Source organism: Rhyacophila brunnea, unplaced genomic scaffold (assembly GCF_057557595.1).
Source record: "Rhyacophila brunnea isolate RB1 unplaced genomic scaffold, BYU_Rbru_1.0 scaffold_2, whole genome shotgun sequence".
Classification (NCBI taxonomy): domain Eukaryota; kingdom Metazoa; phylum Arthropoda; class Insecta; order Trichoptera; family Rhyacophilidae; genus Rhyacophila; species Rhyacophila brunnea.
The window spans coordinates 14,725,636-14,749,468 of record NW_028232859.1 but is presented as its reverse complement, the minus strand read 5'-3'; the positions used below and the strand labels follow the sequence as shown (position 1 = coordinate 14,749,468).

General features: G+C 32.4%; 1 protein-coding gene across 1 annotated transcript in view; it reads right to left on the bottom strand.

Moving 5' to 3' along the window:
• PsGEF (Protostome-specific GEF) overlaps positions 1-23,833 on the bottom strand; it is a 235,325-nt gene that overhangs the window by 15,284 nt on the left and 196,208 nt on the right. The window contains exons 17-27 of the mRNA XM_085946427.1: positions 22,646-23,525; positions 10,070-10,237; positions 8,254-9,235; positions 7,401-7,591; positions 6,677-6,747; positions 6,090-6,172; positions 5,258-5,387; positions 4,135-4,303; positions 3,817-3,932; positions 3,453-3,555; positions 2,429-2,438 (exon numbers count right to left, since the gene is read on the bottom strand). Coding sequence (XP_085802553.1) covers positions 2,429-2,438; positions 3,453-3,555; positions 3,817-3,932; positions 4,135-4,303; positions 5,258-5,387; positions 6,090-6,172; positions 6,677-6,747; positions 7,401-7,591; positions 8,254-9,235; positions 10,070-10,237; positions 22,646-23,525 — 2,903 coding nt within the window. The remainder of the gene's footprint in view (positions 1-2,428; positions 2,439-3,452; positions 3,556-3,816; positions 3,933-4,134; positions 4,304-5,257; positions 5,388-6,089; positions 6,173-6,676; positions 6,748-7,400; positions 7,592-8,253; positions 9,236-10,069; positions 10,238-22,645; positions 23,526-23,833) is intronic.

Genomic DNA, 23,833 nt, shown 5'->3' with positions numbered 1-23,833 from the left:
TATTTTTGTGCATTTTTGTGCATTTTTGTGCATACTAGCAATGATAACATACAAGACAAAACCTTCAAATCAATTTATAATATTATTGAAAGAGTTTTATATAAAGAAGCCTAAAATATGCACCAAACCCGGTGATGGATTTAGGAACGTGGAGGCTGGATGTACCAAATAATGATTTCGGAGCCACTCACCATAAAATATAAACCATAAAAAACCTAGTACAATTAATATCAATGTAACTCTTTCCGAAAATAACATCCGTAGCATAATTATTATTGAAGATGACTGACGACACATACTAATATTATTGGCTTATTTTTTGTGTACAAGTAATGTGTAGGTATCCATTTGAGTGGTTAAGACATTATGGGGCCGTTTAATGTGAGTTGTATTTTTTTATGCTTTCGGTAATATTTAATACTCAATTTGTGTCAAATATGCGTCTTTTAAAGATTTCAGTATATTTTAACAATCATAATGACTGGTTTGAACTGTTTTAAGGCCCCATTTTTAATGTTCTGCGTTAAACAAAAACGCCGCTGACCAAACCGATTTATATGATTTTTTAAAAAAAATACTTAAATTTTTCAATACCTACCGAAGTCTACATTTTATTTTTTGTATTTACATTTTTATGACAGTCTCTTCAAAAACATAAAATCGGGGTTTCACTGTGTGTATCTATTAGTAAAAAAAAATTATGGTTTCAGTTAGGTACCGAAGAAAACTATTTTGCATATTATAAGTAAAGTGCTAGTACCTATTATAATAATATTAAAACTGGTAAATATCTACATGTAAAAAATTAAAATATGCAAACACATTAATTAGCAACATTTGATAAGGAATCCTTGAAAGAATTATAAAATCAAAAGAGAATTACGTGTAAACTATAATTATTAGGCACCAAAAAGAATGTTGCTAAAGATGGTGGCGGCGGAAAGCAGTGAAAAGCGGATGTCGCAATATTATTGGTAAGCGCTCATTTATTCTTGACCAATATATCAAATATTTACAATTCCGTTGTCATTAAAAGTCTGTTTATATCATGACAACTTCTGATACAAAATATAATGAGTAATGTTCTTATGAAGGTCCAGTTAAATAATATACAGTACCGGATTCATTGAGAAATATCATTGTATGTAATTTACGTATATCGTTATATATTATATAAGAGTTTAGAAAGTACAAAATGTTGTACTATAATCATCATAAGATCCCAATATTCAGTAATTAAACTGTTAAATTTCACAGTAATCAAAATAGTTATAATTTTATGTAAGTATATATATTTTACTTCTATGATAAAGTAAAGTAAAGTTGAGTTTTCCCTGTTTAAGTGGACGAAATCAACCCAGATAATTTTATTACGTATATATTGAGGTTTATTTTTTAATATAATATAATTATCTTCTCATGACGAATTGACAGAAAAGTTAAGGCGATGTCTTTACCTACCAGAGGCACCCAGCAGAAAAATACAAAGCTAGCAATTTGAGACATTTTTTGTGATAATTTACAATTTCAACTGTGTTAATTAATAAATATGTATCTGAAAACATTAAAAAGAAAAATATTTTTGATTTTAAGTCAAAGATAAACTTACAATTGTAAAAAATGTAATAAAATGTGAATTTGTTGAATTGGACCCCATCTTATTATTACATATATTTTATGGTGATATTTATTATTAAAATTTAGTTAATTAAGTTTTCTAAGCATCGCCTAAGAGATTTTTTACTAATTCATAGTTTTATTAATTTTTATATTTATTTAAAAAAACATCGATTTTTATAAAAATATAAATGTTTAACTTTAAATCCTTTTTATTATCAGCCCCAATATAATAAACAATGAAATTTTTTTAACTGGTTTCTGATCCGGTACTATATATAAATGAACCGTAAGCCAGTCAGAAAACCGGTAGGTATCCATATACCTATGCGTCTGTCAATATTCTGAATGATAATTTTTGTGAGCAGAGAGTCAATAATGAAACGCTGTAGCCAGAGTTAGGCGGCAGCGGTGCAGAGCATACGGGTGCAGGAGAGACTCACTTGGCGGATGTGCGGTGTGGTTGGTGGGCGTGCGGTCGGGCGAGATCCATCCGGCCGCGGCCCGCTCGTCACCACCACTGCCAGCGCTTGCGCTGCCCTGCCGCCAACACCGACACGCCAGAACACACACACAAACAAACCGGCATACGCTACATTACTACAATCTATACTCGGGGTCGGGGAAATGCCTGCACATATCCTGCTATCCTGATAACTTCATCAGTCATTGAAAAATCTTACTTAAAAATATTACTTTTTTAATAGAAAGTCGTCATTATGTAGTGATTTCAATACATTTAGTTTTGATGTTATATTAGCAATTTTACAGATTGCCAATTTTTTATAATGTCTATCCATATTGACCAAACCATACCAGTCCTGTCAAACAAGTAGATTGTTAAAAATTAAGTTCCAGTCTAAGAACAAATAGTTCTTAAAGTAGTAATAAGTTTGTAAATTTTGTATTTAAAGAACCAATGCCATAAAACCCCAATGATCACGCAAGCCTAGATGCCGAGTCGGAAAATTTCATACCAAATCTGAATTCCACAGGCAATTCAGTTTTGTTTGAAATTAACTCAGTTTGCATGTCGATTGTGGCGAGGCTTTCATTACTGTGGGCGGTTGCCGTCTTAGAATTCTGTTCCGACAGTATTTTATAAACATTTAATAAAAGTACAGTACAGTATTTCAAGCATGAGAAATAAAATAATCATTTCATTTATTACATGATAAATCATAATTTTACTGATTAACCTGTGCGGGAATGGCATTAAAGTAAACAAAAATGCATTCTCCAATATTTTACAAAATCATCAAAATAATGTAACTAGGTATTTTATGTCACGAATTTATTCAATTAAAATAATATGTTATACGGGTTAATACTAATTCAAATTAATTATATGTTGAAAACAGAGATGCACAATGGAGAAAATACTTAATAGTGCTTACATTTCTTATGACATTTATGTAAGGTCATGCGATACGGTATGATTGGATTTGTGACCTCTCAGTTTGCATTACATTGCATTATGTATCCTTCGATTACATTAAAAGAAGTGTTTACAATAATAATAAAATTATTATGTTGTATTTTATTGTCAGCATACTGACATCTATATTTTGAGTATTGATACTCACACTGTCAAAATAAGAGACCCACCCAATCATGATAAAAATCAACTTATTCGTTTGATGATTACAGATATTTTTTCAACAGAAAGACATGTTTAGTAAACAGTGTAAGCTTTGCAGCAATGAGCTTACAGCGGCTGGCATAATTGACTTATATGTCAGATGTAAATTCTTGAACTCCATTGATGCAATAAAGACCCACTATAAATGATACAGAATTTGTTTTATAAGAATTTGGTAGGATCGCAAGAGTACCTGGTCTTTGGTAGGGCTATTTGTTATTTCAGAGGTAGTGTCTCCGCTGCTATTCGATGTTGCGTCTGAACCGTCTTCTTCCAAAAGCGGTTCCAACCTTCTTCTGTCAATTCAATCAATATATAAATCATTTAATCAAATATTTTTCTATAGGTTGTAAGAAGTTATTAGAAGGTTACACAGAGTTAAATTAATGAATATAATGTTGACCATTTTATTGTTCTATATTTATTATTAAGGAAAATTAGACACATCGTATATTCAATTGGGTCTTTTTTATTTCCCATTGTGCTAAATTATCCTAAATAAACAATTTACTAGAAATCTCCTATCAAAAATAATGAAGAATGACAGCTTTTATTACCTTGGTAAAAGTGGCCTGAGTGAGGGTCCAGCTATTGGCGGTGTCATCAAAAGTTCATCCATCATTAATTCCGTATCTTCATCACCGGGACAGGAAGATGAAGATTTTGTCGGACTCTAAAATAAATAGAAGATTATATTATTACTAAAGTAGACATTTAAAAATAATAGAATCACAATCTACGAAGTCCAGCTTACAATCAATGTTTCAAATAATGTTGCAATATTTCAATATTCGTTTTATCAAGTTTTATGTTAAAATTAAAGCCTTACACAGTTTTAAGAAAAAAATAGATTAAGGTACACATTGTCATCCTACCGATAATGTAGCATGATCAGAGTCAGGGAAAGCATGATCACTAAGATCCCCTGACGATGGAGTTCCCCAAGCTTCTTCACCAGATGCTCCAGAACCTTCTCCTGGCTCCGTCTCTCCGCCAGATATGCTCACACCGCGCACCGCTCTCCATTCACCCGCACCTAGATATCTAAAAATGGCACCATGGTATTATATTTTACAGTAAATCTCATAATTCGAAATTATTTGTCCAAGTATAAGTTTATGCACAATAAATCAAACAGATTCTTATAAAACTACTATTTATCCCACATTTTTGGATATTGTTTGTATTTTCAACATTATTCCTGATTTAATACTAGAGTGACCACACATCTTCTATTTACAGGACATTATCGTTTTTTTAACATTTCATATTACTATTGCAATACAGGTTGTCAGGACACTTAAATTTAGTAGAAACATACTTCACGCATTCAGAGCATCAAATCAAATCAAATCATAACATGTACCTACTTTGGTTACTTTGTTTTTTACGTATACCCAAAGACTATGTACACGATGAATAAAATTGTCAGTATGCGGAAAACCCAAGTGGAATTGAAGATAGGATGGTTTAGGTTTAGAGTGATGAAAAGGATTTTAGGATAATTCTCTATACAATAGAACGTTGATTATCCGGATAATGATAAATCTGGATAATTGGAAAAATAAATATCTATTTTACTTCCAGTTTCCAGAAAAATCCTTCTTAATAACATTTTATGTAAAATTCACATTTTTTATTAATTAATTACATATTATAAATTGTTCTTATTTCAGGTCTCGAAATAGACCGGTGCGCACCGGGGCACCGTTCCGGTTTGTGAAATCGGTAAAATTATCGCTCCGTCTTGTTGAAAAAATAATTTGAACATCTGACCTAGATGGGCCATATAACAAAAAATCTAACACACTTATTTTTATAAAATACACATACAATTTGATAACTATGTTAATATCTTTAGAAAATTGTCGAGCGTTCCGGTTCGTAAACTTTTCCGTTTCGAGCACTGATGATCAAAAAGAAATCCGGATAATCGAACATCTGCATAATTCGGATAACCGAAGTTCTATTGTAGTATATTTTATAAATAATGAATACCGTTCTAGAAAGGAGCCTCCAGTGGAAGCAACACCAGATTCAGCCAAGCTGTTGAGTAGCGCCATCTTTTCGGCAACATAACTTCCGGCTCTCGCTGTCCATCCTAATAGACCTTGACTTGTATCAACATCTGAAACAATATTAAGAATGACTGTTTTTCTCTGCTTTCTACATATGTATAATATGATAACAGTGAGTTAATTGATTAAATTCTATTATTGTTTGATAATCAAAATGAATTAGTAATCAATCACAACTGAAATCATGCTATTCTATTACATCTTTTAATATATATATATAGTAAACTCTCGATTATCCGTGTGTGGATTATCCGGTTTGGAGATTATCCATGCATAAATTTATTTAAAAAAAAACTTTTGTAAATGTGAACCTTGCTTAGGAAAATTTGAACTGATATTAGAAAGATTCCTGCAAACAATCCAAAATAACAGATTTTCTTAATAAATAACGAGGATTAAACATGTTAAAATAAAATTGTCTGCTATAAAAATGTATAATATGTAGTGTTTTAAAAGTAAAAAACAATAGTTTGGATTATCCGTGTTTTTTGTTTATCCTTGCCAACTCTCCTCACCATTAGCCCGGATAATCAGGAGTCTACTGTATTCTTATATATATTTTATAAATAATTAAAAATAATTAAACAAAAGGATAATGTAGTTGTGGTGTCAAATAAGTTTCTTGTTTCAATGACAAGGAAAATGAATAAAAACACCTGTCTTGTACAGTACTGCATACATATTAAAAATCATTCTGCGATGGTAAATAAGTTTAAAAACCTAGTTAAAGTAGTATTGCCATATTGAAATACCTTTATCTACTGTTTCCACTTCTATAGTTGCATCATCTATTTCATCTGATGGTAATCTTTCAAGACTTGACATCGTTCCATATCTAGAACAATAAAATAGTTAGCCTGGGAACACTATGATATTGTACATAATCTATAATAGTTTACACCAGTGGTCGGCAACCAGCAGTTCACAGACTGGAAACTAGCAATAATTTATACTAGTTTTTATATGAAAATTTATATGCAACATAATATTATATCATTTTGGACGGTAAACACAAAAATGCACATTTGTTGGTATTATTGAACATTCACAAACTGAATTTTCAACCAAATTTATGAATTTTGATACAAAACCCTTGCCTTAAAATACTTGCCCAATCTCTGGCTTATATTATAAACCAGTGCTGTCCAACTGGCGGCCCGCGAGCTGTACAGCAAATTTTTGTATAAAAAAAATAACTTTTGAATTTACATTAACTGACTTTTCATTCACCTATCCTCTTTGGCCCCGAAATGTTTGCTAAAGAAAGAATGGCCCGCGGCCTAAAAGAAGTTGGACAGCGCTGTTATAAACAAACAGAAATATTTATAAAGTTAAATACCTCTTCAAAGCAAGATACGGTGGCTCTTCTGCTAATGGTGAATCGTCAGGGGAATCTTCAAGCGTATGTTGCTGTAAATTGAAAGAAAATACAATAATCATAGAATTAATGAAGTCTTTCATTACCTCGGTTAGAAGACTGTTTCGGAATATGTGGTGTGTGGTTAGGAAGAGCGCTAAAAGCTATTAAAGTGGACATTTACTCTATTCATGATTTGTGCTCTTTCTGTGGTTGAGTATTTCAAATTGAGTCATTTTTTGCATTTAGAATATTGAACAATAATAATTCATGGTCTTCTGTCCTATCAACAGCTCGAACATTTTCTTCAAATAGACGCCAGAAGATCTTAAATACAATATAAACATTAATGTGTCCAAAGATATTTAAAGTAAAATGTTATTATATTTTTTCTTTGTCCCTGTTTGGTCCTAAGGTGGAAGATATTATGGACAACACACTTTGCTTTCATGAATTCCTAATGTAGTACTTGTAGCTTCATTATACACACTCTATGGATGTTGTGACAGACCAGGCTGAGACTGTCATGAAGCCTTTGTAGCATATGGCCATAGACTAATATATTATATACTAATGGCCGCCGAGCCAGGCATTATCATTTTCTTCAAGTGTAGGGTAACCCTATATTACGTAAACAATCTTATCTATCTGAACATTATTTTCTATATTACTACTGAAATCACTTTTAGCTGAAAGATTCACTTACTGTAGTCAAAATATGTGAATCAGCCTTATAATCTGGAGTGGGTGGTACAACTGCAATGTTGGGGACTTGTGATGATCCTATAGTAGTGGTTGTCGTATTGGATGCACTGGAATGATACGGTGATCCTCGAGCTGACACGGGTCTTCTATCTAACGCAAGGAGGTGGGCGGCGGGATTCATAGCTGATAATCCTTAAAATATTGAATGATAACTTTACTTTATGCATTACGTTTTTGCAATTCATGGTTTTGGATGATTTTCTAATCCTATTGTCAATTCAGTCAATCAAATGACACTAGACACCTACATGTACATAATATACAATTCAAAGTGTAAAGTTCACTGAATTCACGATACTGTCATCTCTGAATGTCTTGAAATAAAATTTACATATCCATTGTAGAATATTCTGAATATTCATGACTATCAAATTAAAATTGACAAAGCAGATGATACCATCAAATAGCTAAATCAGACAAAATAAATTGATTCCTAGTGGCGAAAATATGAAAACATGACAAATCCTGTTAATTGTATTTGACGATAATGAAATCGGTGGCTATTCGAAAGCTGGCTAAAATTTAATTGAACAAAACTTCCGTCAGTAGCTTGCACGTTTTGGGCGACAGCGTATTTCTTGGAAGAGCTCTCTGTTGCGGGTCATATGGAATGGCTTCGCATACAAACTAAATCCAATCCACGGTTATATGTTGGTCAGCCAGGTTGCAATAAGCAGGGAGGAAATGCTTGTTCCGGCTGATATAACTGCACAATCTAAGATTCTTTGACTAAAATCTTCTGAAAATAATTCAGATAAGAGAATTATTGGATAAAGACGTAGTAAATAATATACCCATAAGCATTAAAGGTCCCCATGACATATTATCCGAAGTTGTCTTCCCACTTAAGGAGTCTCTATCGTCATCCATGCTGACGTGACCGTTAACCGTTGTTTTCACAGCGCCGGAAAAAAAATCCGCATGGGACGTTGTGAAGGAACTATTTACCCTGTCCGTGTAACTGACCGAATCACCCACTAAGCACTGTTTAGCCGTCACCGAGGCACTAAATTTATTATCGTCTCCGCTTCTATTTGTGTCTTGGAACAGCTTGCCGAAGTCTTTGAGCCTATTCCGGTACCCGCTGTTTTTTGAAAGCATAATGTTCTCTACACATTTCACTTCATTGAGATATTTCTCTTGCGCTATGACACACTGGACGATTTCTTCTCGGCCGCTGCTGCCGGACGCATTCGAGTCTCTTCCTGGACTTTGGGACTTTTTACTAGTGGACGTGCTCAACGCCATGGAGCTGCAGGTTGTGTGGGCGTATGAGAGTGGACTGTTCGTGCTGAAGTGTGTGGAGCGGGAGCTGTCACTTCTTTGGGAGCACGGACTTCGCGGGGAAGGACTCTTGAATGATCGATCGAAAGGACTGGTGCATGGCTCTTTCGGAGGAGTCATCTTGAAAAATTCTTCTCTGCTCTTCCGAATGGCTATGCTTGGACTTTTCCTTTCAGTTTCTACATCACTATTACTTTGGCTCTTGTTTCTCTCGGGAGAAACATCTATAGTTTTGTTTTCCACTACGCGATTTATGTTGACACATTTATTAACGCACTGCTTCAGCTCTACGACCGGCGATTTCTTCTGGCAAGGGTATGTGGAATGCAAAAGACTATTGTTTATGGGGGAAGAGTTACTGTTCGGTTTATCTTCAGCTATCGGTGTTTTCGCAGATATCTGAGGACTGCCCGGTTTTGAAAAGCACCTCTTATGACACTGTCGACATACGGCCACAGTTTCGGGAACTACTGGACTTGATCTCACTGTGATCTGGAAAAGAAAATTGTAATTTTAAGAAAGATTACCTATGTCATTATTTATTGAAGAGTACACCCAAGATAAACATTAACACCTCTAAAGCAATGCTCCCATATGACAAGTTTTTGGTGAACGATATTGTCAACCCATTTTTATTTTGATGTAAGGTTTTTTTTGAATTACCATAAGATATTATAAACATATGTTGTTATGGTTTCTCTTCAGTAGGCATTTGTATATTTTTATATCAATCAGCTTCTTTGTTACCTAGAATTATTCTTCTGTGACGTATACACCAACATCGTTTGTATATTCGATTAATTCAGAATTAACAAACCACACTTACAATACATTAGAACTGGGGTGATGACATAACTCCAGGGAAACATTCATACATATTTTGTATATATTTCACAATATTTATGTATGTGTGAGTCTATAGTCTAAGACCCAATAGAAGCATCATCGCATGTTGTGGCGCTGGGTAGACACCACACTGTTTCCAGTGAGCTTTACGCCTATGAATATAATATGCGAGATCTGGAATTTGTCTCCTGGAAGCTGTTATTTTTCTGAAATTATGTTTGATGGATGAAAGTATTATATTAAAAGTATATCATAAAGACTTGTATTTTGGTTGAGTATTTCACCATGATTCCAAGAGATGGCAGTGTGTGTACAATATATTAAATTATTTAAAACAATCGACCGCGCTTAGTGTAATGAGTGTAAAATAAAGCCTGTATACACTCTTATTTTCTATGGGTGGCTTTGCTCGTACATAATTGTAGAGCGTAGAAACGCGCTTGTGGAATATATCCAGTTAAGAGGTTGTTTAATACGAACCTGGCTATCAGAGTTGGTACTCCTGGAAGGACTGTGCTCAGAAGGCGATTTTTCAATGTGGGCGGGAACAGGAATTGTGTTTGGGGGACTCTTTACTTCTGCCAAACTTGCCACGTCTATCAGCCTTAACTCTCTTGATCTTTTTCTTAACTGTTCTGTACTCCATATCTGCAAGGAAAAGTAGTCATTGATCACTGGAAGATTTTGCAGTGTTTCACGATGTCAGGCAGAAAATGGGTGTATATTATTGGTTTTCTTTTGTTATAAGCATGTCGTATGCGATGAAAAAAATTCTGTCAGAAGCTTCCACCTGTGCCTAATAGGTAGAATCAAGGCCATCTATAATAATAGTCAGGCTGCGGCATGTAACTGAGAATTTGAACAGAAAACTAGCAATTTAGAGTCGCGGCCTGACTATAGATGGCCATGGGTAGAATCAAGATCTAAATTTGATCGGTAATCTTATCTTGACATGTCTTAAAAGTACTGATTGACTGGAAATGAATATGACTAAGTACATATTTTTCTTTTTTTTTGTTAACTGTTAAAGTGGAATAAGTACCATATATAAAAAAAAAAATAATAATAAAAAAAAATAATTAAAAAAAAATTGCGTTTTATTAAATAAAAACAACAAGTACATATTTCCTGGCTTTGTTCCTTGGTGTAATGTGTCATTATCATCAATGTTTTTTTGTTAGAAAATAGCTTCATCTTCAAACTTTTCTAGCGAAGATGATGTGAAATTATCTAAGGATAGCAGTCACAAGCTCATCACACAACGATCAGCCGTATATTGAAAACTGATGTAAAAGATGCTATTGTCTCCCTTCATGGTCACAAAATTTTAGCGTTAAATGTATAAATCTTGGAGTGATTAGTGATTGTACTGCTTCATGATTGTTAAAGCACACCGCTTGGACAGCAATTTGGGTACAAGTCCTATTTGGTAAAAATAATTTTATAATCTATAAGGTGTGTTTCTGTGGATCATTTTTTGGTGTCGTCTTCTATCAAAGGTTGGCGACCAGCTTGTAGTACACCCTCCTTATACTGGGCCAGTTGTGTCGCATCACCAACGCCTTGTGCGTTGAGCCACTTATCTCTTTCTACCTAAGCTGTCCTATACCTTTTCCTATATTATGAGAAAAAAATGCAGCTTTTCTACATTTAATAGTAGCTACAAGTTTTAATTTTAATTTTTTTAATATTTTTGAAGTTATACTTCTTTTGGCGCATTTGGGAAAACATATCAGTGTATTTTTGGCGTGTGATGAAGTTGCGCGCACCGATGCAACACATAATTTATTATTATGATTATATTCATTTCGGTTTCAGGTGTACATGCGCCCAATACAACCAAGTAAACAGCACGTGTTGTAAACATAACCAATATTGTGTTATAATAAATATATATATTTATAAAAAAATTCTGGAGCCTAATATTCTACACTGTTAATTTATACTCATAAAACTTTATTTATGTTGGAGTGTATATTTATTTTTCACTGTAAAGATTGTGTATCAAGATTTGAGGCTATATTTATGTACCTAAGTATTATTTATGAGTAAAATTATATATCAATAAATAAATAAATTTTGTGAATGTTGAGTTGGTAAATAATTTTAATTCATCATGGGCACTTCTGAGTCGATTATAACCGCTGTATGGCAAAGATGAGTTTTGGTACAATACAATAAATAAATTACAATTATCATGTGCTATATGAGACACAGATGAATCACGTACGTTTTCATCAACCTAATCCACTGTAATATTAATAGACTCAGGTTATTTAAACTTATTTTGTTTTGTTACGCCAAAGAAGTAGAACTTCTAACGCATGTACAAAGTACACACACTGTTTTTTTTTTGTAAAAAGCACATTTGCATGGAAGATAACATTTCAAGGTATTATATTATAAAACATAAGCATGCTGAAAAGCTATATTTATGATTATCCAATTCAATACCTCTGGTTCAGGTTCTAATGGACCGCTTCCGGGGTGTGATCTCATCCATCTAGCGAGATGAAGTGCCGCTCCTTTACACGGCTGTCGAGACGTTCTGTTGCCTGCACATGTTCCTGCTGCAATTCCAGCTGTCACTTCCCGTTCTGCTAGATTTACCTGAGTTAAGTGGAAATGGATTAAGAAGACTATAGTTTTGTGTATATATTTTTTTAAGACCTTTCCGATTCATCGATATTCTATATTTAAAAAAATGATTCATGTCTAAACAGTGTCGGAGCTTACAATAGTGCAGCTCAAGATTAATGAGTCAACAATCTTGACTGTTGACATAGTCTATTTTTTTTTCTCGAATTTTGTTGTTACTTGAATTTCTAATAGGAAGTTATATCTCCAAAAGATGTGCATATTATATTGCTTTCTGATCATGAATATAATTCATATATTATTTTGAAAAGCTTTGACAAAGAATATTTTTTGAGGAACGAAATTTTGCATTATTATTTAGTTTGATTGAATTGTACTTGATCATTATAATTTTAACGAATTCGAATTTTCCTGGTATCGAATTATTGTCGAAGTTTTGTGTTAATGTCATGAATTATTTCCTCATAAAATCTTACTAAAAAAACAATAAATTTCAATAAGTATCAAAATCAAAGATTTTGGAAAACAGTAATAATAATTATTGTTTTAGATCAATCAGATTCTCATCGTTTAAGTTTTTTTCTATTATTATTCATATTCACCCTTTAAAGAGTCAATATTTATATTAGGTATATACATATAGGGAATATCAAAATTCGTAATTCAAAATTTTACATACTAAGTTGGTAATTCTAAATTCGAATTTTTACAGTGATGTATAATAAATTAACGATATAAATTTATGTTTATTTCTTTAACAATAACTTTGGTACCTTGCATAAATTGTGTATGATTTGAGACCTCAAGTTCATTTTGCATATTTGTTTAACTTTTGTTCGATGCACCCTAGAATGAGTTATCCAAATAAAATGTAATCTTTTCAAGCCACTTACCATTTTCAATTGCAGATGCCATATTGTCTAAAATTAATCGAAATCCGAGATCTTGACTTGACTGCATCACTAACACTAGAGTGTATGATTAGATGCATCATTGCTAGGCGACTGATGTTATCACCAAGAAAAGTCATATATTTTTTGAATGCCATCTGACAGTATGACGATCCATGCACTTATGATTCAATCCTACAGAATCGACATTCTCCCTCATACTGGAGAGACGCTAAAACAGTGGTCTACACAGCACTGACACGTAAATAGATGCGTAGCGTGGCGCTCAACCGGAGAAAATCAGTTATGCTTTTACAGATGCATTTAACAATATATAATTATTAATCGTGACCGTGTTAATAAGTGAAGTACTTATAGCGCTCGTTCCTTAGGGTTCATTTATATTTTGATTTCTAATTCATAAAAATTGCGATATTCTACCCATTTATGTCATAATTAATTTGATTCAAGGAAAAAAATTATCTAATGCTTTTAATACAATCAGGTAGTATGATTGATCATGATGATAAGCTAAAAGGATCATTAAAATCAATAATGCAATGACTATTTATGAGGTTTCATTTTGTATTTTTTATTATCTTGAAATAATATTTAGTTTTCATCAGGTATTAAAATGTTGTCGCTTTTAGTTGCCGTTTTAACTTATGTGTAATTAAAGTGTATATACCTTACTTAGCTCAAACTTTTAGTCGCTAGTATCGCAAATTCACATTAATTTTATTCATTACCATTCAATTTACTAAGATGGAATACTCAAATTAATGGTGGGGAAATAAAACACATCAATTCTTACAAGAAATAAATTTATTTAATTTAAAATTCATCACTCTTTTCAATAGTCAAGTTTCTTTCTAGAAAAAACAGATGTCTATTTTATAAAATACATACAAGGTAATTTTATTAATCAATTAATCAACAACATCGTTCCTTAAGGGGTTAAATAAGATTAAGTGAATATGTGCGATGCTAGCGACGACTTGAACTGGTTAACTCGTGTAAAGGTTCCAAAGGAAAAGAAAGTATACCATTTTTAAGCTATTTAGAAGAAAAATAAGCTAAGCATGCATTTTGTGTCTCGTATAAAATGCGACAGATCAGAGTTTGTACACAAATGATTGGTTTTTGTCACTTTTAATAGGAAATAATTGAAAAGAAGGTATTACACAGCTAATTGTGTGGTTAATAATGATAAAACATAAGCTTTCTAAAGAGAAGAACTACTAAGTATTTATTTTTAGGAATACAAATGAGCTTAGAATTCTTTTGAACATTATGAGACCAATTCAAAATTCTGGATATATGTAATATTTATGGATGTGATGACAATCGTCTGGCCTTCATGAAATGGATGTTAATCCTGCAGTGGATTGTTATTCCACATTATTGTCACTTCTTCTAAGCCTAACCGATGCTATTGAAATATAAATGTGCGTCTGCAAAACTATTGGATGAAACATTGTTAGTAGTCCTAAAGATATCTAGTTTTGGTAGTAAATAAAAATGACAAAATCCATTCTATACTGTGAAACTAATCATCTGTTTTGTGTTTGAAGGTGGCCATTTTAAATTGTTCTATTTACAAAATGGCCGTGTCGAAAGAATTGATTTTTAAATCATTTTACTAGTCGTGCAAGTGGCTCAGTTTTTAGCAGAGTAAGAAAAAATCGACGTTAGCGTCGCAAAATATCCACCTATTCTTTAACAAATCTACATAGAATAACTGTTCCTTTTTCTTTCCAGATATACGGCAAACAACTTCTTCGGAAGTTTCAACGTGATCACCGCCACCGACGTGATCAGTTTTCATTGATGCCATTTTGAGGAATAGAAACAGGACAGTTATCCCAACTAAGAGTTAAAAAAATAATGATATAAAAAAACTTACATAGTTTCTAGAAGAACTGCAGTTCGTTCGGTTATTCGTATCTCAAAATCAGCAGAAATATCTACATTTTAAGTATATCATAATGTTACCAACTACTAAAATACCAATAGTTTTTATACAAAAAATGCATTAGAAAAAGAATTTATTATTGAAGGCCTCTGCACACTTTTAAACAATATTAATTAGCTTTTTGACATGTTTCATTGAAATTAAATGTACCGTTATTTATCGATTTACTGAGGTCGTGTTAATCTGACTGTGTATGGTGGGAAAAATACTTTTGATTTCAATTTCGTATTTGTGGTAGCTTTCAGTGGGTCTATTCTATACACAAGGTGGCTATCGACGGAAGTTTATCATATTTATGTATTCGAGCGGTTAATTGTTACAATAAGTTAACCGTCTAAACCAGGGGTTCACAAAGTGTATCCCGCGTAACATGTTGATGTGTCCCGCGAGATTTATGTTAAATCTGTATTATTATTTAATATTAAAAATACATTTAAAATTAAATATCCTCTGGCAAGAATGAATGGTCTGACACTTTGATATTTATATATGCATTTATTTTGCCTTATGTTTTTTAAAAACAGAACATATTTACAAATGCTTGCCAAATATTTTTTGTTTCAAAATTATCCCTTTGACGAAAAAGTTTGTGAACCCCTGGCCTAAACTGTCAAAAAGTCTGCCTCTCTCTTGGCTGTGTTAACTTTTAGAGTGAGATACAGTTTTGACAGTTTAGACATCTAACTTATTGTAACAATTATAATATCTCAATACATAAGTATGATAAACTACCGTCGATATCTGCCGATAACCACCTTGTGTATAGAATAGACCCGCAGGAGTATTATGTGGTCAACTATAATTAATATATATTTACGGATAACACATTTGTAATCTATAAACGTTCATCACGTGCAGTCAAATTTGGTAAGAATATAATGATACTTGTTTGAATAAATGATGTCTTGGACCAACTGGGAAATCGATAATAATAAATAGATTTTTCAATATACCTCAGTAAATCGATTGTGTGTTTAATATTTTGTACTAGTTGACCGACATTGTCCTTTTTCATTGTTGTCATGTGGAAGGCTTTACAAATAAAATCAATGAAATAATATTAGTATGTACAGAAAGAGTATAAAAACTTTTAAATATATTATAATAATATTATTCTAAGAATTATATTATATACTACATGAAGAAATTCAAGATAAAATAAAAAGATAGAAATGCTAAATAAATTTTATGACTCATTAGTTTTATTCTATTTACATAGTAAACTTCTATCTTTAGAAAGAATAAAAATGCTGATTTGAGATACGAAGATTGTTAAGAATAGGTTATGATTAAGTTGGCATTTTTGATAATTTTTTTGTTGGCAACGCTACAAAGTCAATATGTAGTAGGTATTGTTTATTTATGTTAATTTGGTTTGTACAATTTCAGTGTATGAAAATATTGTACACAACTGTAAACCACCATGGCAGTGAAAAAGCTATTCTATTTACACTTCGGAAAAAATAAACAATATGTCAACAGATATTCTCTAATAGATCACTATTGATTATTATTTTATCAATTACAAAAGATACATCATTTTAGCTATTATGTTTCAATGTGTTAGTTAATCTCTATCTAGAACTTTAAAAAATAACACCCATTCAAACGATTATCATTAGTGAAATCTGTCAATTCTGATTACATATTATCAATCTTAGACGGGCTACAAATTTGTTACAAATATCGATGAATTTTACTACGCCGCATGACAGTATGCGGATGACATTAACAATTCGCCATTCAGGCCCCATTTTCATAGATATTTGTACGAATTAACGCTTCATCAAAAGCCGGCCGTAGAATACTATATCCGACTATCATAATAAATTATTGATTGTCAGTTTAAAAACATAATAATTATTTATGTAACAGAATTTCAATCTGATGAATGATTCGGAGATAAAGGAACCAAAAATTTATCATGCTCAATTTAATGATATATATTTTTTCTGTATCCAACTTACACAGAATACGCTATCAACTACAGTTAAGTAAGTCATATTTGAAATTTGTACTAGGGGCAATTATTCTGCTGTGAAAATAATTGGCACGATAGGGATCCAGGCAATTAGGGATGATTTAATGTAATTTTTCCATAGAGGTTGTAAACTAATTTTATAAAATAATTATGACATTTAGGCGTAGCGCAGACTATAGTCAAGACTGTAGCTAAACAGTCTACGTGTCCAGTCCGAACCATGAGAACAAATGGATATGCGCACACTGATGACGAGACGTCTCATAGACAAAATGGTCTAGCGGCCATGTAAACTGCTCTTATACAAGTCTGACTAACTGCTGTCTGCTTCCCTATGCCAGCGCGCAGACTACAACAGAACAGTCCAGCCTTCTTACTGCTAGAAATATCTGAGTTTCAGTGTGCTAAAAATAACCATCACTTTAGATCTAAGCGGATTGAGCTCTAAGATATTAACAGATGTTTTTACAAGCAATTATTGTTAGCTATTAGCCTAAGCCATTGGGTGCAAGCTCTGGATTAAATGGTAATTGAAAAAAATTATTCACATATTACCACATGCGGGAGTCGAACATGTGACCCACAACTTTAGAAATAGACCCTCTGCCACTACTTCACCATGCGTATTGTTAAAAAGAAATATAACACAGAGTAGGGGCAACAATTTATTTTTATAAGATATTATTTATTATACCAAAAACATTTTGCCAATGATCTGATGAAAATTAAATAAAATACTATACGAGAAAATTTGAAGATGTGTGGAGATAGAATAATTAGTGGATTTGCATTAAAATGCAAATACCATGTTTCATTTCATTTTATAGCCGCCGCCTGGTAGAAGCTGTTAAAAGTTTTTAATGTTCTCATTTATTAAGTAGGTATACAAAAGCTAGATGTCACCCCAAGTCAAATTTAATTAAAAATACATAATATAAAGTATTCGCTTTATCGACAGATATTTCTATAATGGTTACATTCAGAAATACCAAATACTGTCAAAATATGAAAATGATGTATTATGCAAATCCAGTTACTATTGTTCACAAATGAAAAATACAATACAAGAAAATAGGTAGGTACTATAAAAATTTTAACACTTTATTATCATAAATCTACTATTGTTGACCTTTACTCCGTGGATTTAAAAAAATCTCTTATTCCAAAATATTCAGAAAAATTTGTAAGATATCTATTTATGTACCTATATAATATTTAAAATATTGCATTAAACTCTTTATTCGAATGGGAATACAAAAATATTCCTTTAGCGCGTAAAAAATAAAGATTGCTTATTTGAATAGGTACTTTGAATATATTATCATCGTGGCACCCGTTATATTTATATTTTTTTGCTTAAAATATCCACACACCAAAGCTAGAAATCGTCAGGTTCAATTACTTTCGGTCTTCAACTACATAATATACTATCAAACTACACAAAAGTAAGTATTGAAAGTAATTATTTGGTTCGTTGCTAATGTCGAATTAGTAGAAAGCTGTGGTATCTAGTTAAAACTCGTCAAAATACTTCATATATGTCATTAACTTTAGTTCAAACGTTTTTTCTTAGATATTAGATATTATTATTACTAATTCATTGTCAACATACATTTGAAAATACTTTATGATGGTAATATAATATAAAAAATGCATGTGTGCTTAGCACACACGCACAGAAGTTAGTTTTTAAAAATTTTTTGCTCTCCGTTCTTGGATACGTAATTTAGAGTCAGTATCAGCCATAGTGAATTGCACATATTTTTTATATAAAAACAATTTATGTTTTCAATAAAAACGCAAACTAATACTTTTAAAAATCAAAATAATTTATTTTTTTGGATCTACTTTTCTTTTCTATAAATTGATAAAAATTGTCACTCTCAGATTGGTGGAATTGTCATCTCAACACCTACGTAAAAGGCCGTAACTGCGTTTTTGGCTACTTTGACTTGATTGCCTTTTATTAACACGTTGATCGCCATGGGGGTCACCGGTGACCGGCATTGGATTACGTTCAGGGGGCCATGGGGGTCACCGGTGACCGGCAAAGAAGACCTGCCTTAGAGTTGTTCTACAGCGCCGGCGGGCACGCGCGCAGTGCATTTTTCGATACGCGGTGACCGGCATGGCCCTTCTGTATATTACTGCCACTTGGCCTGAAAATATGTCTTCCCAGTCACAAAATATAGGCTCACTAATGTAAAGAATGTACATAATGAAAAAAAAAGTTTTCCTTTTAAATTGTAAATGTGTTTTTGTTGATATAAAAATAAAAATTAAATAGATTATAAAAATGTAAGTTATAAAAAATATGTAAATAATAAAAAAATAGAATAAAAAAAATGATTATAAGGTATGTATACGTATATTTCCAGTTTATGTGTATCCAGGTATTATACTACCCAATTTGAAAACTTTTATTCCGTATTTGTGCCTTTTCTGTTTATTGTACTATCTAAATCTAAATATGATTCGACCGCGAAATGGCACCATGCTCTCGTCAACACATATGGACAGGTGACCGGCGAAGTGGCCGGCCCGGCGCAATAGAATAAATTAACTTGTTGGCGCCGCGACGGACACATGTGGCCGGCACATCATAAAAACCAATATTTACGTAAAAAAATCATCAAAATGAAAAAAAACATTATATTCTTTCATTACCTATCAAATAATACCTTAGAGACAAATAATCATTTTTTAACTATTTTATGTAAAACTAGTTGGCGATCAATGTGTTAAATAATTTTAAAGATAATACAACAATGTAAAAATGTGTACAATGTACAAACTAAAAAATTATGATTTCAGCATTCAAAATTAATGTTGTGGTGTCATTCAAATTTATTAAAATCGTACTACTGAAAAGTACCATTTTGCAATTAAGGACTCATACGTAGGATGTGTCAATCTGTTAATACTGAAACTAACTACTGCTTTTAGAAATATTTATTGGTTTGTGTCTACACTAGGAGATTTATTCTATAAATCATTTCGGTTTTCGTTACAGATCAGAGGGATCCACTCACTCGGAAAATGCTATCGATGCCGGTTGTGTTATTGTGTTGTTCAGTTAAGCTAACATTGAAACATTGTGATATTGTTGTATTTACGTATGTACTGAAAAAATTAATAATGCATAGAAAATAAGTAAGCCTAACTTAAATGCGAATAATTATTGTAAAGGCATGTTTAAAAAATGTTTCAAATAGAAAATTTTGAAAATGTATATACCCTGCCGCATAAGAGCTCAGTTAGCTTAAAAAAATTGCCAAGAAAATATAGTTTTAGCTTTCAAAAATAAGTCTTAGAAAGTTCATGTAAAATAATCTTACAAGTAATTAATATTAGATTAACGTCTTTGATGCAATTCTAAAGCCAACTCCAGACACATTGAAGTTTACTAAAACTCAGAACGAGTGATGTGATAATATGCATGAGACACCATTGAGATATACCGACTTCACTGAGATTCGGTGCATCGCCTAGTGCCATTTTTAAGGATTAAGGCCCAGTGACACATAAAATGTTGATATCGAAATGGAATGAGAGATGCGAAACAATATTTAAACATAAAATTCATGCAATTTTTAAAATTCCGATTGATCGATAATTATGTAAACATTTTCTAATTGACATGGTGAAAGTATGAACACTGCACAGTATAAGTTAATACCTACAGTGTCTTCATTGTATATTTTTTTATTGACATGGCAATGAAAATAGATATAATATTATTAAGATAGGGTCTGTTGACATAATATAATAATATAATTAACACTGCTATACGGAAAATAATTTTTCTTTGGCGGAAACAAGTAAACAACATGAAAAACTGTATTTATTTGGTTAAAATTTGTAATTATAATAATTACATACATAACAACTGTTGTCAGATTTGTTTCACTCTTTGCCACAAGTGGCCGTATACTGTCATATTATGCTACCTTGTTGTACATTCAACACTATTTATCCGAACTGTTGCTGGTTAGTATTTAGTGATTAGTGACATTCTATGCATCTGGGCCTTAGTTGTCATGTAATTTATTTTAATTATTATCAATGCAAATTACATTAATTAATTTCACTACAGCAATTTATAATAATAAAAGAATCGTTGTCGATGTAGAGACGTGCTGTGTTAAGGAGTTGACTAGAAGCTTTGATAAATTTCGAATTAATTTTCATCACATTTTAATTAAAATTTATAGACGCTTCTGAAGAAGTTAAAGTTAACATCTTTAAATTAGAGTAAGTACCTATGTAATAATAATATTGCAACCACAATGACAAATTATTATTTACACTAGAGTTTTATATTTCCAATTTGGCATAATTATTTATCAATATGGGGAGATTTTGGAAGAGGTAGGTGGTTATGTTATTCTTTGTGTAAATATTTTTTTTTACGAAGATTGCATCTAGCATAGTCTTTTGTTGACAAAATGAAAAATCAATATTGGCCATGTAAAGGATGAAATTTAATATGCACAAACTAAATTGTGAATTTTTAATGAAATTTTTGGGTGATTTGGCACGTTTTACAATTATTTGTCCTGTAAAAGGATTACTTCATTATTAATTTATATTAAATACCTTTATACGATTTTATTCTTATTTAAATGAATATTTAATGCCGTTATTATAAATTACTATTATGATTTTAATGATCGCATAACAATTTTATCATTAATTTAGGTATTGTTTCAAATATTTAATATTTTTATCCGTATTTAACGCCAATTTGACTTCGTTTCAGGTAGGTACCTACTTAAATTCTGAGGAAAGGCTTATGTTGTCAGGATTTCATGGGAATGGGCAAAATATCTGGTCCCATGCCATAAAAAGGACCTCTATTTTTGATAGCAGCATAGACAACTAAATTTTTTAGATGGCCTTATGCAATGCACAAAATTAATATATTAAAAATACAAAATGCAGACTATGTTGGATAATTTCCAATATTTACTATTAAAAAATGAATTACAATAGAAATCTGTATATACTTGGAAATTCTTTTCGCAATTTTTAGGTTTTATGTAATTCATTTTGAATTTTAAAAATATCTGAAATAATCAAACACGTTGTCTTCTTAATTGAATTGTTTTAAATGCATGATTTTTGTATATTGTACCTGCAACATTTGGTTCTTTTTACTAAATTGTCAAAAAGTAGAGGTTACTTCCTGTGGCAGGAGACATGCACAGGACTAGCTGTGTTGACCAGTCACGCATTTATATTTATTACAGACATATTTTCTTCAATTGGATGATTATAAAAGTTCATCGTCGAACTATAATCTATGCTATAAATGCGTCGTATTAGATAACTAATTACTATGTTTTACGGGTCATGTTGTATTATAGTTAATAAATTTAATGGCACGTCCAGAACATTACTCATAAAAATATCTAAAAGAATTCTAATGAGCAGTCTTAAGTCTTTCAATCATAATAGATACTTTTCATGTAATATAGAAATGAGAATATTTTTTATATAATGAATAAAATCAACATCAATATGTATTATTCATAAAGTAATTTAATCGCTTAAATTCCTCGCGCGGATCAAAGATCCAGAGAATTTGGAGTATTTTTACTATCCTGTACCCTCCTGCTTGACTTTCCCGGGGAGAAATAGTCATCGCGGAAGTAAATATTTTCCTCAACGTCAGTTTTAAAACAGGGGTCCATGTTTAAATCGGCGAGAGCGAGATCGGCCTCAAAAGATTCCCACCGGCACAACACGTCCGTGTCCCAAATTTCGGGATCTTCAGCGTCTAATATGCAATGCTCTCCGAAATGATCGTGTTTCCGGCATTCATGGCCAAAGTCGGTGGTGGTCGACGGAGTTAGAACCGCACTCGGAGACGATGGAGTGTCTGAATATCCCAACATCCGTTTCCGAGGTGAATAATTGTTATCTTCAGAATTACCTCTTTCTAGACTGGTCAAAGATACAAAATGAGATGAAAACGTTTGAGAATTTTTAGATGATTCTCCCGGAGAAACATTAGGTGGAGGAGTGTCAGGAGTTTTAGCTCCGTTCTGTCCATCAATATTTTGACTTTGATAGTCCGATTGCCCTGAATTATTTTGCCCATTCGAATTAGCATCGGTGACCTCTTCGCTGATTCGATCATTGAGCATTTCAAACGACCTAACCTGGGTAGCGTTACCCGCGTATTCTTCTTTGTGAACCGTTCTGCTGTTTGTACACGGTAAAGTGATACCTGACAGTCTGGATATTGAGTCGTATACTGCACCCGTTGAGGCAAAACTCACTGAATGGTGTCTGGTCTCACTCGGGTTGTTTTCTAAATTTCTATTGGAGTGAGCGGAGGTAAGGCGGCTTCTGGGGCCCAGAGCTGACGCTAAGGGTACCTGTCTTTGCTGGGAGTCGAGGGTGACCTCGGAGTAGCAACCCAGCGGGGCGGGAGATTCCATTGGGGAACTGAGAGGGGTGCCCGTCGAAGAGTTAACTCGGCAACTGGAAAATGAGAAACAAGTTTTTGAATACATATTTCGATTCTAAGATAAGAAACAAATAAGATGTAATTAGTATAACCTCAATTAAGAATAGTGTAAAAGAAAAAAAATAGCTTGAGATACTGGGAAACTGTAATCACGCATTGTTTCTTTCATTTTGTTGTTGACGTCTATAGTCATAATTAAACAACAATCAATCAATTACAGTGGCAAAACTCCCAAGCTTGAGGAACTTACATATTAGATTATGCAAATATATTTTGACCTCACCGGGAATCGAGCTGCTTCACGAGAGCCGCCTTATGGTAA